The sequence below is a fragment of the Portunus trituberculatus genome, chromosome 20 (genome assembly GCF_017591435.1).
Source record: "Portunus trituberculatus isolate SZX2019 chromosome 20, ASM1759143v1, whole genome shotgun sequence".
Classification (NCBI taxonomy): domain Eukaryota; kingdom Metazoa; phylum Arthropoda; class Malacostraca; order Decapoda; family Portunidae; genus Portunus; species Portunus trituberculatus.
In genome coordinates this window covers 4,195,001-4,214,560 of record NC_059274.1, presented here as the reverse complement: position 1 = coordinate 4,214,560, position 19,560 = coordinate 4,195,001, and the positions used below count along the sequence as shown (strand labels likewise).

At 41.9% G+C, this 19,560-nt stretch overlaps 1 protein-coding gene across 1 annotated transcript in view; it reads right to left on the bottom strand.

Annotated features, from left to right (window-relative positions):
• Positions 1-6,494: 6,494 nt before the first annotated feature.
• LOC123506723 (protein bric-a-brac 1-like) overlaps positions 6,495-19,560 on the bottom strand; it is a 321,147-nt gene continuing 308,081 nt past the window's right edge. The window contains exons 5-9 of the mRNA XM_045258993.1: positions 14,072-14,241; positions 13,020-13,265; positions 11,294-11,329; positions 9,942-10,451; positions 6,495-9,692 (exon numbers count right to left, since the gene is read on the bottom strand). Coding sequence (XP_045114928.1) covers positions 8,664-9,692; positions 9,942-10,451; positions 11,294-11,329; positions 13,020-13,265; positions 14,072-14,241 — 1,991 coding nt within the window. The 3' untranslated portion in view covers positions 6,495-8,663. The remainder of the gene's footprint in view (positions 9,693-9,941; positions 10,452-11,293; positions 11,330-13,019; positions 13,266-14,071; positions 14,242-19,560) is intronic.

The following is a 19,560-nucleotide window of genomic DNA, read 5'->3' as shown; positions in this document are numbered from 1 at the left end:
TCCTATCTAAACCCTAGCATTTCCCATTTCCCTCAGTGACACTTGCATGATCTTATGCTTGACTGGCATACTTCACACACTAACATAATTTGCTCCACTGTCTCATTCTCAACCAATGGCACATCCCTAGCTCAGAAGAGATCATCACCCAGGCTGCCATCATACCACTTTTCATACCATACAATACAATGGGGCCACTTTCCCTTTATACCACTCCAAAGTACTATTCTGTTGTCTTATTCCTCCATTCACTCAGAGTCCCATACATTTCACTATTTTGTCTATCTCACTCTTTCACTTCCTCACATCCCATTCTAGACCCTCCATTTCTAACAATCATGTTCCAATCACTCCCAACATACCTCCCCTCAACTCCTTGAAATGTCCAACTAGTTTCCAGACCACTGTTCACTACCATCTTGGCACACTTCTTCCTAACATTCCACAAACACCTTCCTAACTATTCTTGCATCATTCATTTGTTCTAACCTATCCTTGAATCTCAATGGTGTCTTTACCTGCCTCTCTGTAGGTAATCCAACTGTTGTCTCCCCTCAATACCTCTATCACTACATAAGTGTCCTAGCTACTCTGTTCTATCCTACTTTTACTCAGTTAATTTTTATTCCATGCAATCACATCCCAACTTCTTGCAGCATGTCATTCTTGCTCGCTCTCATCCTTGCTGCACTTGCTAGTCGGCTACATAACCACTTGGACTCTTCCATGTCCCAAAATATGTACTTGTATTCATTAGACTATTGCACCTTATTGTCTACTCTCCACACAGTTTCTCTTATCATCTGATCTATTCACAACCATTACTTCCTTTTCTCACTGCTAAATCTCATCCCAAAGTGTCTTCCATACCCATGTACTTACAACATCCAACAGACTTTGGAGCTCATCTGTCAATTCACTCATGACTATCATGACTACCACATCATCTGCATACAAGAATGTACACATATTCCCCACCCTTACTCCTGCATTCATTCATCTCATTCTGGCAGCCATTCCTCTATGTAAACTAGAGGGGGTTGGTGACAATATACAACTTTGCTTAACTCCTTTTTTCACTTTCCCAAATCTGTTTTTATATCCCCTAGTCTGTATCTAGCCCTTGTGTCCACATACATACTTTACACTATGCCAACTAGCTTTGCACTCAATCCAATCTCTTCTAAGACTGCTTACTTGACATTCATTCTTCTATTCAGCCTGTCATTTTCTCTATATCCAGAAAACAAGTACAATTTACTACCATCCTTTTTCCTCCCAATCAATTCATTCACCATGTTTTCAGCTCTCCTATCCACACAAACCAACCATTCTGTTCTTCACCCAACACTACAGTTTGTTCAATCCATTTACACAATTCCTCATTCAACACTGCACTGAACACTTTACCTACAGTATTTCATAATAGAATTGGCCTATAATTCAACTCATTCTGCTCATTCTTACTCTTGTATCCTTCCTTGTGCAATAGTCACCCTACATTCCTCCCCACACCTGGTTTAAAAGCACTCTTATCCTGTTGATCATATCTCCACTATTGTATATCATGCGGTATCTCATCTGGCCCAGCTGCCTTACCATTCTTTTGCCTCTTCACACACTTAACCTCCTCCCTGCTGATTCTTTTTATTCAGCTCATTCGCATCCTTACTCTCCAATACCACACACCCTTCTCTCACATCAAGTACCTCATCTATACCTCCAATCCTTTCCCAAAACACTTAACCTTTCTCATATTTTCCTTACCTGTCATCACTGCCACGTCAGGTATCCCCTCACTGCTCAGGAATCTATACCATTCTTTACCACCTTCCACATCTTTCCCTCGACTGACTGAGTCATGCTTCTCTCACATCTATCCTTAGCATTCATCATCTGCTGCATCACTCGCTGTTGCCTCACATACACTGCCCATGCATTCTGGAATTCACTTTCTCCCAACTTACTCTCATGCCTCTTCCTCAACTGCCTACACACCCTATTCAATCTCTTTGGTGCCACTAACCTTCGTTGCACCACGTTATCTTCTGTTCTTCATATATTGAAATAATTTCACAAAACCTGAATTACATTTCTTAAGTTCTTGTGACCTTTGCAGCTTGAATTGCATGGTAAGTTCACTACTGTCATTGTCCACAGCCTGTAGGAGAAAGCAGAACATGGAAACGTCTCCTAACATTTGACACTGTATTTCCCATGTCTGCACAAGGAACTTTTTATCTCTTACTTTCCTTGATCTAGTTACCATACAAGCTCAGCATAGTGAGAATATTTCTATCTGCTTCCTCTCATATACTCAGCCACTCTAATTACCTTAGAATTCGTACAGTTGCCTCAAGTCTACCTCTCAATTGTTCACATCTGCAACACTTGTCTGCACTATTGTTTGTCTCATGCAGAAGTCCTGCAAGTCCTTCCTGCTGGCTTTAAACCTCTAGTAATCCCGCCCGTTTTAATAACTAACAATCTACTCACCCAGTTCCCTACATGGCAGTGAAATGTGTCCAGACCTGGTGCTACTTTTCTTCTTTACTTGATTTTCCCTAATCTTTCCACACGTAAGTTAGTCCTAAATGAATAAATAAATATATAATATAATATTATATATATATATATATATATATATATATATATATATATATATATATATATATATATATATATATATATATATATTATTTTCTCCATGCCATAGCCTTTTCTCGTTAAGAACCCCTAGTTATACGGCCAACGACCCGAATCCCCAGTAATCTGACATCGAACAAGCAATCTAGTGACGGATATTAACTCACTATGTAATGGTATACTGCAAAATATATCACTAGATAAGCCACGTAAGCAGCTTTCTTTGGAACTTAGCGAACCTCAGGATGAGAATCCCTTCTCTATGCATATATGTGGATTCATTATTCCTATCCTTCCTTTACAATGAGCATTTTCTACTTCCAAGTTCTCTATCCTGCATCCTACTTGAGAGAGAGAGAGAGAGAGAGCTGCAGACAATAGTTTCCCTATTGATGGTGATGCATTCTTGTTGAATTTTTAATCCCTTCAGTAGAGATGTATTTTTCTATAAATTTTGGGTATGATTATACAATTTTATTTACATTATGGGGATTAGAAGATTAATGGCCAAGGCCTTCACTATTTTAATCCCAACACAAGTTTCCGAAGCTGTATAAAATCACCAAATAAGCACTAAGCAGAATAAATATATGAAAACGTGCCATGGTACTAAAGAAGTTAACCAACAGATAACTAATAAAGGGCTCGCAAAAGTTTGTGAATGCATGCAGTCCTTCATTCGTGAATATTGTGAATAATTGTCACTCAATTAAGTAATCATACGCACTACTGCTAATGTTTCGAGATTATCCAAGACTCGAAACAGTGAAGCCGAGTAAGGGTGTAGGTAAGAATGAGCTAATCAAGTTTCCATACGAACAACATAACCACTAAGCAATGTACGGTGATGATTTCGTACAGCAGCCTGTCTTTCTGTAATCATACACTAACAAATGGCTCTTTCACTTCATCGTAACCAACACCCTCCCTCATCCCTCCTAATCGTACCTGCTCTCTTTACTTTTTCCGATTGTCTATTGCACTGTAGTGTCCATTAAAACAACTTTGATGTATACGCTTACGCACGTACGAGTGGCTACGTTTATCAAAATTACAGGTGACGACACTGGTCAACCATGTTTTTATAAAAGGGGGGGGGAGGGTTAGCTCAACGTATTTGGTAATTCTTTACAATACATCCGTCCCCCTATTCTCTACCGCCGTTTTCAAGAAAGATTTTGAAAAAATTAAAAATTCAAGAATAATTTTCACTGAAATTATCCCTCCTCAGTCCCAGCAAGCTGTGGGGAATCGGGGATTTTATGGGAGGGAGGTATATTTGAGTGATATATGGACTTCGAAAAATCTAGGAAAATTTCCCCAAATGTTCGAAAATATCCCTAAATATAGGTAAGTTTTACATAAGCCTCCCCCTACATCACTAACCTAACCCTAACCTAACCTATACCTTTCACACAATATACCCTACCTCTACTAATACCCCTCTTCACAATACCTTGGCTTAACGAAAGGATGAAGGTCCTGGCTGGTCCTCTTCTCGATTGTACACTGAATTGCATCGCAGGAGCGATGATTTCCCAGTAATCAAATTCGCAACCTTTACAACTAATGTCACTGGTGGCCATGGCTGAACTGCGCACACAGATGTCTTTGTGCACCTGTCTGCCCAGCTGTGCCCCGCGTACGAATACATATAGTAAATTCCCATTGGCGCAGCTCGTGGTGTTAAGAGGTGGTTGCACGTCATTGGACAAAAAAAACTATATACACAATAAGAATCCTCCTTTTCAGCAGTTACCCACAAACCCCAGCTATAAACAAATGCAAGTCAGTGTACTGCTCAATGCTCATTTCCGAGTGTGATGGAGCTCCGTGGGACTTAGATTCTGTGCGGCATATAAACCTTTTCGTCCCATTTATAGCCACCATAGACGCGGCCCCACCAAAACTTTAGTGTTTTCTACAAGCCAACATAGTCATAGTCCTCTACAAAATATGTGAATTCCATTACTGTAAGTGACACGGACGTATTAGAAAGATTTTCCACGTATTTTTTCATAGTATCTAATCTCTTATTATTTTATTTCTTGGGATTTCTGAAGGCAGTTTTGAGATTACGGGAGATACAATGTAGGTAAGGAGTAGTACACTCATCTCACTAGGTAGATCATAGCATCTCCATGAATCGAATAACCTGCTCCTTAATATTGGTACGTCATTCATTTTTCACAATTAAGTCTAAAATTTTAAACCACAGTTAGGTGTAATGCTGCTCTGCTCCCACTTTTCGATGCCTTTTCTTGCCCCATAGAAAGCACTGTTCTAGCATCTAAATTGTTGCGTTGTATTAAGCGGTTTGCTTGCAAACTTTCATAAATACCTACGAACACTAATTTAAAAGACATAGCTTTCTTTTATGAGTAATAACAGCAAGACCATCTCTACAGAATAGTTGTTCCAGAACTTTGATGGTTATTTAATTACTAATTTAAACAACTTATCTCATCATCTAGTTTGCACTGTAGCCACCTAAATCCAATATACATATATATTTATCACAATGCTTGGAAGATGTTTGTGGGCTACGATGAACAACTATGCTTCATGCATTTATTGAAAAATGTTGCTTCGTCAACGCCAGTGGAAGAGAGACAGATGGGTTCGAGGCAGTATCCACAAACACCCTGCTTGATATCTGTCTTTTCTCAAACCTGAGTAGTCAATAGTAATTTTCTGCTTTACTCTTATGAATCCTTTAGTCAGCAGCAAATGAATAGCCTCTGATCTACTGATACAGTACCAGCAAGATCTACACATACCTGAAGTATTGCGGCTGTTCTTAACGTCCTCCTTCCGCCGTGGTCGAGATGAAAATAAGGAGTGTAGAGTTGGTGGAGGTATCGAAGCATACGTTTTCGATCAAGTAACACAAGGCAGTTATATGTTGGAATACATATAAACCCTGTGGATATCAGACTTACTAAAGTTGTAGCATTTGTCATATGAATATGGGCCAAGGAAGGCAGGCTACAGTAGGCTACAAAATATCGAACCTTCAGTTTGAAACAGTTCGAACCATCTAAAAAGGATAACACCAAAATCATACACTATTGATTATTATAGGTTTAATTGGTGTTTGTTATCATATATGTGGAGCAATTGTTTTGAGTGAATAAACTTATAGTTTATGTTACTTGTTTATACATTGTGCAGACAACTTGTGCTCTCTACTTACAGATCACTTAATGTCTTTACTTTTTAGGTCATTCATAAATACACCTTTTCATTTCTACTCATTTTATACTAACCATGGTTTTCCTCTTCGCCATTCTAGCTACTGGTATCTGTACATTTCTTTATCCGTATCTCAGTATCATCACATGCGGGTTCATCTATAGTACTAAAGGCTCGTATGTGATACACCAGTACAATTTATTTCTTTGACACCTAAATTCTTGAATGCTTACCTAGTTCTTCCAAGAACGATCAGTGTTCGTACTTACGTTCTAGCTAATGCTTCTCAGATTGCCTTTCATTACCGTACACGTGTAAAGAAACTGCTCTCTCTCTCTCTCTCTCTCTCTCTCTAAGTTCTAGTACAATTTGAGAGCCTTTTATGGTAAACTTGAAATTGGTCAATTTAATCAATGTTGACTATGATTTGTTTTCAACTCATTTATTGTATATAAGTCTGCATATTCATGAAATCTGTATGAGCTGCACGTTATTTAGGTATTGTAAAGACATAAGTGACCGTTTGAGGAGGAAGAGGAAGGCAGAGAGGGCTCTGAGGGGTAGAGGTTGCCCAGGCCTCACTCTGGTCAAGAACCAGCTCATCACCAACAGAGATCACATCACGTGGGAAGTGTTGGAAAAAAAAAAGAATATTCAATTTTTTAATTTTATTTAGAGCATCTACAGGCACATCCCTCCCTATGGCACCTGGCCAAACAGATACCTACCAGTTGGTCTATCCTCATCTACATGGACTTAGTAGATACATCAGAGAATCAACTTCTCGAAATTTTGTTAAACTGTATAAATAATAATAAAATGGGGATTTTGAGATATGATTCCTGATAACAGTACATTAAATTACGTTGATTAGTGATTTGACAAGCTATGTTACCAACCACAATACAAATACCAACAAAACATGCACACAGCAGTAGTTAAAGGGAGGTGGATGACACCACAATGAAGCTACTACATGGACACACTCACACGGGGAGGCGGCTGCAGGCCCTTGCTGCTCAATGGTCAGAGCTCAGTATCTATATCACAATATATACATTAGGCCAACTACTGGGCGTGCCTCTTGAAGGGTTTCCTGTGAATCATTAGAGTTTTTGCTAGTCAGTGGGAGCCAATGTGGCAAACTTGTGTATTCAGGCCCTGTTTGGATTCCTGATATACTGCTTTTGTGAACTGTTAAGTGTCAATCATGTAAATGTTTTGTCATAAACTTAAAGATGGAAATCCCCAATAGCAGCCTAAAGAGTATGTGGTGATTACAAGATATCACTAACATAAATAACAGCTGAAAAGGGATTATACTTACAGAAATGCATATTGAGTGCTCTATGATAATTAACATAAAACTATAATTAAGATAATGGTTTACAAGCAGCAGAAAATCTGAATGGGAATGTTTAAGATGTGAAGGAATATGTTAATCAATAAAGTCTGGAGCTAGATTACATGTCTAAAACTGGAAAATGCCTCAGTGAAAAAAAAAGAGCAGAGAGTATATAAAATAAGGAAAACCACTTAGCATGTGTTTCCGAGCCAGACTCTCTGCTGCTACATGTCACAGTATACTGGTAACATCTAATCTAAAACATCAATGTTGACCCTGCTCCTCATAGCTGGCTGGTAACCCTCACTATCTGTGAAGGCTCGGCGTTGCCCGGACACTGCTGTAACTGTCATCGTACATTTGCTACAGAAGCAGGGAACACTGTCAGTGCAACATCTTCATTTTCTTAAGTCTAGACACATCATCTTACAAACTATAAGTATTAAAATAGCCTTAACCTATGATGTATACTTTGGTTATATAATTGTATATGTCTATAAAATAAATTTGAAATTAAGAACAACATTTTGGATCAATGTCCAAAACAAAGTAGCACATCACATAATCAACAAGTATAACAATCACTTTGCTCATGAAAGTCTATAATGATAGTACTCGCATAGTCCAAATATCAGTCCTGGGTTTTCACTAAGACCTGGATTAAATACACTGAAAATTCTACCATATATTGTACCAACACAAGATTGCCAACACACAGTACATAATCTCAACACTCAGGGTGATCATCTGATTTTGGTGTCTGGAATGAGTCCTTCTTGCCTATGTGAGGGGCATTTCAGGAAATACTGGGTAATGTTGCTAGTGTATATATGGGCAGGGAGATGTGCTTGTCACAGGTCATGGCTACTGACTCCCTCTTGAAAGGGACAGAACAACAACTGAATGGAGCTGTAACTATAGCATAGCAAATAAATCAACATTCTAGTAAACTTGGTGTCCCAGTTATTTTGTCACATGTTATCATTGATGTAACAAATAAAGCAACATTACCTTTTAAAAAGGTACAAAAATCTATTACTCAAGCAACTTGAAGAGTGCAAGGCAGCACACATATATGTACATACACTCGTCACCATCTTTATGTACACAGGGAATTATTAATATGTCCAGTTTGTACAGTGACATGGTGTATAAATGAGTTTCACTATGAGGTAATGCCCAACAATTATGGACAAATGTAAATGTAATCCTACATGCTAAGTCCTCTCTACTATTTACATATCTAAAATATGCTCTTATAAAGAGGTGTGCAAAATTCTCCTAAAGGAATATGGTCCCAACACATTAAACACATTTCAAATGTCTAGACACTGCACACACAAACAAGCTGTATGGGGCCACATTCAGTCAGCTGAGTTTCCTTTTCTTTCTTCCAGCAATGCATTTCCCATCAGCTTATGAATATCTCAACTTTTCTAAACAACATGGGCTAATAATATTATAAGTTTGCCATCATTCAATTTAGAATAGGTTCAGGTTCAGTTTTGATAGCGTCAAGGCCGTCACGGTACATTAGCGATGCACGGTTAACCATGTTGGTGAGGGAGGCAGCATCTCCATGATTGTCATACTGATTCTGATGAGGCCCAGCACGGGCCATGACATCCCCATTACCCTGGGTGGGGTTCATCTGAGGGTTCGTCAGCTTGCTGAACAGGAGTGCCTCTGAGGCTGCATCAAGGTCATTGGAATTAATTCGAGAGGTGTGAGGGCTGAGGCTGTTCATTGCATTCATGACCTGCAGTGCAGCGGATGGGTGAGGCTGGCGGGGGAAGCCCGGGTGGAAGGGGTTGATGGGGGCAGCAGGATGCTGGGGTGGCTGGTGGGCCGGCAGGTGGGGATGACTTCCCTCACCAAAGAGGCGTGCCAAGTGGACTGGGGATGCCAGAGAGGTAGCAAGAGGTGAGGTGAGTGCCCCAGGCAGGAGGGCCCCTAGCTGGGCATGCTGGGAATGGTGGCGCTGAGGGGGCCCACGCTGGCTCTGGGGCATCTGCCTCTGGGGCATCTGGGCCTGGCTTAGTTGGTTTTGCAGCTGGTTCGGATGTTGTGGCCTATGGTGTCGCTGCTGCTGCTGCTGTTGTTGTTGCTGCTGAGGATGAAGAGCAGCTGCAGGATGCTGGGTAGGACTGGAACACTGAAGAGGGTTCTGGTGAGGGTTATGGAGGGGGTTAGGGTGGGTGGCCGGCCGCTGCATAGAGTATGGTGACTGGAGTTGCTGCTGCTGTGGCACTGTGGGAAGCTGCTCCTTCTTAATACATTGCTGCTGCTGTTGTTGTTGTTGCTGCTGCTGCTGCTGCTGCTGCTGCTGCTGCTGCTGTTGTTGTTGTTGTTGTTGCTGCTGCTGCTGCTGCTGTTGTTGTTGTTGTTGTTGTTGTTGTTGTTGTTGTTGTTGTTGTTGTTGTTGCTGCTGCTGCTGCTGCTGCTGCTGCTGCTGCTGCTGCTGCTGCTGTTGTTGTTGTTGTTGTTGTTGTTGTTGTTGTTGTTGCTGATGCTGCTGCTGCTGCTGCTGTTGTTGTAGTAGTTGCTGGTTTTGCTGATCTTGCTGTTGCTGCTGAGGATCTTGTTGAAAATTCTGTGGGAGATCCTCCTCCTGTTTTAGCTTCGGCTGGTCTTGCATCATCTGCTGTTGTTGCTGTTGTTGCTGCTGGAGTTGCTGCTGCTGCTGTTGTTCCTCCTCTCCCTGCTGCTGCTGTGGCTGAGGTGTGAGCTGAGGTGGTGTCTGTCTCTGCAGCACCCCTGAGGATGGACTCCCTGGAGGGGGTTCTTCACCAGTGCTCCCTGTGGCAACAGTGGCACCGGTGTTGGTAATACTGCCATTACTGGTGGTGGAGACACTAAAGATTGGGGAGGTAACAGAGGTGGATGTGAGGGTGTTGCTGGTGAGACAGGCTGATGCCAAGTTGGAGGTAAGAGGAGGAGAGGAGCTACCCATGGTGGAGGTGGCCAGCCGTGTGTCCACCGATCCAGGACTTCCAGCTGCTGATGCGATCATGTTGCATGGTGTGGGGGGTGTGGTGAGGGGCAGGGCGATGGGGGTGGTGGCAGTAGGTGTGGTGGAGGGTGTCTGCAGGGGAGTTGAAGGTGCTGGAGTTGATGGGGCTGGTGTGGTGGGAATGGGAGTGCTGGGGGTGGTGGAGAGGCTGCTGTTGTTGTCTGGGTTGTCAATGTTGAGGCTGGAGAGGATGCCAGACACTGTGGGAAGAGCTGGACCATTGGGCTTCATTGGAATGGCATTAGGGTCCTCCTGGTTGAAAAGAAAAATTTCCACTTAAGTTTTTGTACACAATTTACAATTTCCTATTACAGGAAAAATCTATAGGGAAATTAATTAAAATATTTTGTGAGATTTTATGTGAATTTAATTTGTCTCTCTTAAAAATATATAATCCCAGTAGGTTATAATCTTTGAACTAATCTAGAGGGTACTGTTGAATCTTCCAGTCCAAGAAATGAGGTTTACTTTTTCTAATCTGTTCCTCTGGGATAAAACACATGGCTGCTACATTACTGACTCCCAATTATTACTCAAGGTTAGAAGAAAGGTCATGATGAATACTATATGAAGCCAGATGAGCTGTGGAACTATGACAGGTGTTCATATCATGACTATATATAGTATATCTCTCAGGAAATTATCCCTAATACAAGTCTAGTTTGATTATAATTTGTTTTCTTTTTATAGCTAAATTTTATAGATGTAAGAGTATCAATACAAATAAGGAAAATCATTTTATAACTGGAAGAGTATGAACTGATTTTTATAATGTTTAAGAAATACTCAAATAGACTGAATCATTACAACATGATAAAATTATGACTGTCATTACCTAATCAATGTATCTACTTATCAAACTTTGAGTCAGAATCAGAATGCATAACAAAGGACAGCAATTTCATGCCATTTACCTGCAAAAATCTCTCAAACTGATCTCTATTATGCACAATTTAGGCAAATCAGGGAAATCATGATAATAGAATTGAGTGCATTTAGAGGAACCACTGTGTGTAGCTTCATTCTACACATTACTCATCACCATCATCATCCCATCACCACCATCAACACATGAATGATAAAACAATACTAACCCGTTGCATCTTGGGCGTGGTTGGGTGCTTGTTCTCCTAAAAAGATAAAGAGAGAGGAGAACAGTGAACACCAATGCTACATGTGTGGGGGAGGACCAATGCTGAATGGGGGGGGTGTGATCTACAGGTTAAGGGAGAGACATTACTGTGGTTCTTGTTACTGGTGAGAAATATGATAAAAACCACACTAGTGAGGACAAATTAGTAAGTAAAAATACACACTTATCTAGCATAGAAGGGGGAAGAGGAGAACATGTTTGCATCTTCCTATCTAATTTCTTTTTTGTGTTAATATCCAGTGTGTGAAAAATATAGTTTTCCACTATACTTCTACCTAGCTTCTTTTTGTACACATATTAAGTAACAATGTATAGTGAATTCCCTCTGCTTTCTACTGAAGATCTTGGTGTATTGATATCAGGTATGAAAAATTGTATTAACTCCCTTTTATTGCTCATCTTCCTGTTATCCAAACTCTCTGGGAATTTCTTCTTTGGGATAATGCTGACTTAGAATTTTCTATATACCTTTCTCTAATCACATAATTATAATTTTTGCTTCCTATTCACCTCAAAATTTTCTTTCATAGTTCCTCTTACATACTTTGTTCTGCCATGTGACTCAACAGAAAAGCTTCCCCAGATACCTGTTCACCACACTCTCCTGAAGAAAATGTGTGAAGTGATTGACGCCTGAACATTTATGGCAGTATGGCATGTAAGGAAATTATTTGGTCTGATTAAATATCTCCTTGAAATGCAATGGGTTACTAATTACTGTCTAACATTCTGACCATTCTTTGTATAAATGTAGAGCATATTAGTATTTCACTGATCCTACAGTGAAGAGCTAAGACTATGCTGATTTTTATTCATGATATTCTACAATCAAGTGTAAACTAGTGATAAATAAGAACATTAATCCACAATCCTAAGAGTAACACCCAGTCATATGGACGTTAGCAGTACAACACCTCTGTAACACACTCAGAAAACTAATCTCCATAACACTGTAATTCCTGCTGTTTGTCTGTATGTAGAGATGGTGCTAATAGACAATGGGGGGAAAACATTACAAAATAATTTGTGCCATTATGAAAAGTACACCTAGTGCTTCAAATTTGCAAATAGTACATCATCTTCATGCAATGAATCAAAACTCACTGAAGGAAAATCCAAGGTGATAAAAAAGACTCAAAATAGTCTTAGTGCAATTAGTGGCAGAAATTGAAGTAACAATTAAGTATAAAAGCTAAGAAATACTTGAAAATGTGACAATAAGCTCAATTGAGAGCTGTAGTGAATAAATCAATACTAAAGAATACTGGCGGGACTGACCTTCACTGCGAGACAATCAAGTGTTTGAGTGACAATGAAATGCTTCTCTTTCAGCTCACAGTGTAAGCAACGAACCTACACACTTGTAGTAACGGAATCTAGAACCTTGGAGGCTGCTTGATATTTGTAAATAAAACAAAACAAATACACGTAATATTTTGCATTCATGATTTTGCAGCTTCTGTTTGAATGGAGGACATATACCGCAAGTACGGCATGGTAAGAAGGTTCATGTGTATTACGAGAAGCGAAATTTACTCTGACAAATTGTCACATTATAAAAAAAAAAAAAAAAAAAAAAAAACGCAGCAGTGAAGGGCCGGTCCTCGGCACTGTGTTTCGAGACACACACACACACACACACACACACTACACCTGTCTGTCCTTACCTTCGTCTTGTTGCCGCTGCCGTACTTGTGCTCATTCTCCTTGAACATAGCGGTGTCTCGGAACACGACAGCCCTGATGACGCCCTTGATCTGCTCCTCAGGCCACGACCCCAGCAGGATTCGCTGAGGGCGGCCGCGACCCTTGGGCCTCATGTCCCCGGGCTCCTGTGACGGCCCCAGCAGGTTGTGCACTCGATTGGCGTACAGCACGAAGGTTGGGTACGGGATGTCGTACTTCCGGGCCGCCTGGGGAGAGACCGCTGGTTACTTGGGAGGCGACAGTGACAATCAAGAGACAAAAGTAATAAGAACAAAAGTAATCTCGTATCTTTGTATAAACAAGCTCTCTCTCTCTCTCTCTCTCTCTCTCTCTCTCTCTCTCTCTCTCGTTAAATGCAGACATCCCGTGGATCTGAATTACTTATGTACAAATACATTTTTTTTGGAGTAAATTTAGCTTAATTTGCGTCACGGCATCACATTATGTACCGGCGGTTTCAGGAGTAATAAAATTAATCAGGTTACCTCATGTTTTAATTAATAGAGTCAAGTGTTATGGCATGATGCAATCACGGGAAGGATGAATACTCTCTTGCTATTATTATTGTTGTTATCATTGTTGATGTTGTTATTGTTGTTATTATTATTATTATTATTATTATTATTATCATTATTATTATTATTATTATTATCGATATTATTATTATCATTGTTGTTGTCATTATCATTACTAAAAGTTAAATGCTAAAAGAAGCAAGTCCGTTTATACTTTGAAAACACAACATGGCTTTTCATCTTTTCTGACATGTTAATAGTAATAGTAATACTAAAATAATAATAATAATAATAATAATAATAATAATAATAATAATAATAATAATAACAGTAATGATACCAGCACTGAGAAAGTTGAGCTGTTCCGATAAGTTCTGGAATCGCTACTCGTGACGGACAAGAGCACGTGAATTACTCAGAGCGACATACCAAGTTCCCTTCCCTAACACTAGAGCTCCCCCGCACAAAGCCACACACACACACACACACACACACACCTGGGAGAGCGACAGGCCTTCCTTCAGCACGGCGTGAATAGCCTCAGCCATGGTCTCCGGCCGCCACGACTTGAGAGGTCCTCGCTCCCTGAACCGCAAATTCTGCAGGAGGGACTGAGTTTGGTTCCAACTCTTCTGCCAGGCAGCTTGCACCTGTGCTTGGTAGGTGTCTGTGGGAGGAAAGAAACAAGGAGTCAGAAAGGGACGAACACTTTTAAAGCTTATAAGGTAGTGTAATAAGTCTAGACATGGCTTCGTTTTTTTTTTTTATGTCTTAAGGGGATCATTAGTATCATTTTCAAACGCCACAGAGATGACTAGTTGGATTCTAAAAGGATGTTTGATTATGGAGAATCCTTGTTATGCTATTCGCAAAAACAGTCTTGAGAGCTCAAAACTTCTACCGGAGTCTGTTAAAGGTAACACAGGTAAGAGACCTAAACGTTTGCGGATGCGATCAAGGTTTAAAGGTTACTTTGCCTCTTTTCCTTGGCTTCAGGCGTGTGCGAGATGGAAAACAACAACAACATATCAGTCATGGACGAAAGACACATGTACGCGTTTCTGGTTATGCTGGGGGAGAAATGTAACACCAGGGAACGAATGAAAAATGAGGGAAGCAAAGGTCAGTAGCTAACGCATGCAGGCGGTTAAACATAAGTGCTTATGCGAGGGAAAATGTAAGTAACGCTGAGAAACGAGAGATAGAAAGCGAATAGAAAGGAACACATTTTTTTTTATGTCAACGATGCGGTGGATTAGGAAGCGGGAAAAAAAGAGGTCGAGGATTTGACAGGATGGGTCTGATGACTTCCGGTATGATCCATAGAATACAACTTGGGAAGGTTGGTAGGCGTGTCGGTGTGGCCTTATTACCTTACCATACATGGGACGACACGCACACTTACCATTCAACGCTGCTCCTATATCTAGTACTTTTTTACGCATTTAGTTTGCTTGAAAATGAAAAACAAATACGTCTCAGGAATGTGCTTCTTATTTACTTGTGTGTGTGTGTGTGTGTGTGTGTGTGTGTGTGTGTGTGTGTGTGTGTGTGTGTGTGTGTGTGTGTGTGTGTGTGTTATTGTCTTTCGGTAATACGAGTTAGTCATCTTGGAGGGTTGTTTCTTATCCATTGTTACGGCAGACGTGAGATCTTAACGGGAGGAAGCATGAAAGGAAATCCCGGGAAAGTATTTTGTTTCCATGTCATGGGTTACCGCAGAGAGAGAGAGAGAGAGAGAGAGAGAGTAGCGAGGCAGTGGGTCCCGTATGTGTCGGTCGCAGATAATAATTTCATGACGACATTTGACGACAATTAATGTGTGGCGAGGGACACGGCGGCAGCTGCGGCGGTGTCCACGGCACCCAACACATATTTCACAAGGGAAGACACAGATGGTAAAGTGACCACTGCTCCAACACCTCCCATCCTTCCCCTTGACTCCCTGCACCTCTAACCCTCCCTTCTGTCTCTCTCCCATGCACGTCCCCATCCTCTATCCCTTTACCTCTACCCCATTTCCTCCATCCATCCCCCCAAATGGACCTCCACTTATACTGATCCACTTTGAGCTCAGTCAGTCAATCAGTCAATGAATCAGTCAGTCAATCAATCAGTTCAATCAATAACGAAGGACAGGAATGTGTGGTGTGCTTTACTCTTTCTCTCACGCAATCACAAAGGTGGAAGGAAACACACCACGACTAAACAAAATAATTAGATGTTTAAAAAAAAGGAGGAGTTTGAATCCGATGGTTTATCCTTTTGACTCTTGCCGCAACCTTTAATCAGCAGGTGAGAAAAATGCAGGTGAAATGGAAAGATTAATGAAAAAAAAAAGAGGTATGTGGGGGAAAAAAGACAATCTGGCCGCTTCTTGTTGCCGTGTTACATCTGAGGATAATTGAAAGTAGATTTTTCTGCCTTATTTACAGAACACATCGGGCAGGAACGGAGTAAAAATAAAACAAAAAACTAAAAAAAAAGTGACGTTACGCGAGGAGGGAGGAAGGGAGAGGCGGCGGTGGAGGAGGGGAGGGATGGGAGGCAACGCACACACACACACACACACACACACACACACACACACACATACATATACGCACGCACAAACAGAAAAAGGATATATAATAACTTCTCCCTTCACTGTAGCGCTCCTTCAGTCGGCTCCTCAATCACCTAGTGCACAAAAATGAGGTAATTACGACCTTGGCGAGCAACAATAGGCATTACAATATTATATCGTGACCAGACCTCATTTTCTACGAGGACGGCAAACAAAACTCTGCACTCAATGTCGTGTTTTCATTTGTTTGAGATAATCACATGGGCCGACAACCACCAATTTTGTTCCCAGAGCTTCCCTGTACACCGCCACACACTCATACATACTCCGCTGGTTGTTGTTACTGCTGCAGCTGTTGTAGTCTTTGTCGTAGTTGTCGTAGTAAGATATAAAGCGTAGGAAAAAGGTTTGTTATGATCGGTGGAGGGACGCTCGGTGGAGTTTCAGTAATGGAGGAAGAGGGAAGGAAGAAGGAAGATATGGAGAGGAAGGAAGAAGAGATTAAAATAATAGATGAAGAAACGGGAGGAAGAAAAGGAAGAATTTATGAATGATTGAGAGAGAGAGAGAGAGAGAGAGAGAGAGAGAGAGAGAGAGAGAGAGAGAGAGAGAGAGAGAGAGAGAGAGACTATTCACAACCTGAGTAGCTGCAGCAGGAGCCTAGAAGAAGTGGCTTGATACGGTCCGCCTCCCATTATTGTCAATTATTTTCGCATATATTATGATAAGACAAACTTGTGGGCAAACTGCGTAAAATTACTCCACAAAAATTACCTGTCCATTGTTGCCCCTGATGGCTCCACATCCTCCCATAATTCTCCTGCGAACTTTTTCCATTACAAAGGAACAATGCCGCTACCTAAAAATGAGGAACAGTATTTTGCTCAGCCGAGGCAGGGGTAGTGGCGAGACAGATGGCTACGGCGGTGAGAGATGGCTAGAGCGCTGGGCCAGGCAGGTGGTGGTGGTCGGAACCAAGCAAGCAAGTAGGCAGGCAGGTCAGACATGGGTAACACTGGCTCTATGCTACAACGAGGCGCGGAACGGGGAAATACCATTGGTTTTATGAGTCTTACTAGATGGACAGCAACAGTGACCAGGAAATGTAGCAGTGTTGACATAGACGGTGCGTGATATAGAGTTACAGAAGTGCGTGACTGTAACGAGCAGGAAGAGCGTGATAGTGTGACGCGACACTATCAGCGGGTTAAGCGTCACTGACAGACGTGATTAGTGATAAAGAGAGAGAGAGAGAGAGAGAGAGAGAGAGAGAGAGAGAGAGAGAGAGAGAGAGAGAGAGAGAGAGAGAGAGAGAGAGAGAGAGAGAATTAACTCTACCAACCAATTAACACATACTTCACACAAGCGTACTAACATTTCCACTTACTACGTACAAGAGCAGGCAGAAGAAGACGAAAGAGAGGGACATATAGCTACTCTTACATGACAGCGGAAACAAGAGTAATGGAGAGTAATGTACGAGCAACCAATATACTATTCTTGCATGCAAGCTGAAGGGATCTGTACTCTTCCTCACGCCCCTTAAGAGGTAGGCAGAAGGTCGTCGCTTGTATGTTTCAATTAGCCCTCAGGAACAGAGCCTCACTCCACGGAACCAGCGCCCCCTCGCTCCTGGACACTCCACCGAGGAACTTTTTACATTAAAACTTTGGCCAATATATTTCAATTACACATACACAAAAACTTCAATAGCCGTGACTGTCTCCTCTTGAGCTCCTCCCGGTCACCTTGCAAGCTCTTCCTCCTCTTCCTCCTCCTCCTCGTCTTCCTCCTGCTTTTCTTTCTCCTTCTTCTCTTCCCGTTCCTCTAATTTGCTTTCAAGCTCTTATGCCTTTCTGCACGAGGAAGAAGAAGAGGAGGAAAAGAACGAGAAAATAACAAAAGAGGCATTCTTATTTTCCGGCAAGTCAAGTATTCTCTGTCATAATATACTAGGAGATCCACTGAAATTTTACGGGTTTCATTGACCCCGCCATTACTTGATACCCTCTCTCAGCGCTGCCTGTGTCACCCTCTTCTTTACTCTTTCTGTTATTCTCCGTCCTCCTCCTCCACCTCCTCCTCCTCCTTGGCGACACACATTCAGGTAACAACCGACACGTAACATACAGGTGTAACATAATAATTTTCATCAACCGCAAGACCACCACTCAGCCGCCCACACACACACACACACACACACACACACACACACACACACACACACACAGCCCGTCTTTGTAAGCGCCAAGACACCACAAAACACGTCCGCAGAGGGAGAGAGAAAAAAAATATATAATCAACATAATTCCTTTTGATGCATGAATACAATTGCGCCTGAAATTTTCTGATGTTAACCTATCCTTGTTCTCCTCCTTCCTCCCCTCGCTCCCTCCCTCTCTCTGCTTTATTGTCCCTCACGATAAAAAGACATGTGTAAAGAAAAGTGAAAAAAAGCGACATGCAGAAAAAATAATAAAGAAATGTAATATCTATTCTTCAGGCGTCGTTCTGTCCAGAGAGGCTTTTGTCCCTTCCACGGGGCTGGCCGGCCATTAGGCATTCATGACCTTTAGTGGGTATGCGAATATTAAAATGGCCGGCAGACTCGCGGTCAAAATAATGGTCTGTGACATTTATTCAAATTATCCTCGGCAGTCGTAGTGTATTGTGCGGGAGGCGTCGAAGGTCATGCGACAGCCGGGCCCGCGGAGCACAGGGCTGGCGTGACTTGCCGGTCCAGCACTGGCAGGGCCTAAAACTACGCCTCTCATAGCTCCGTAGTCCCTTAACCAAGCATCACTCTCACACGTCAAATATCAAGGTATTTTTTATGTTATCTTATGAAGTTCGACTCATTACAAGAACCTCCGTGAGTCCCCAGGTGTTTCTCTCTGGTGTTGGTACTCCACAGCCTTCCCAAGCCCGTCTGTCAGTCCTGGCCTACTGATCGCCTCTTGTTGTTCGTCCCCTCAGTCCCCTCTCCCAGCCCTCACCAGGTCTGCAGCCCAAGCCGCTTTCCCAGTCAGCCGGCCAGCCTCCCCCCTGTCCCGGGCCCCAGCTGCCTCCACCATCACTCAGCCGCTTGCCTTACAGGGAAAAAAATGTCAGTCATCTAATTAGCATATTACAATATTATTATCCTATTAGCGTATTCAAACGGCATTCACGATGGATTGTCCCTCTTTGCTATTGTTGCAGCCACTGCCCTCTCGTCCCTGCCTCCCTCCCCAGCCGGCGAGCCCGGGGTCACCTGCCAGTGTTACCAGGAACAACCATTACCTCGCACAAGACGGTCATTACGCACTGACAGAATAAGAATAATAACCTGCATTATAAACACCCGGAATCTGCAAGTCTGCGAATGAAGCGATCGAGAAAACAAAATAGAATCGCTAATGCAATTCCGGGAGGTTTTGG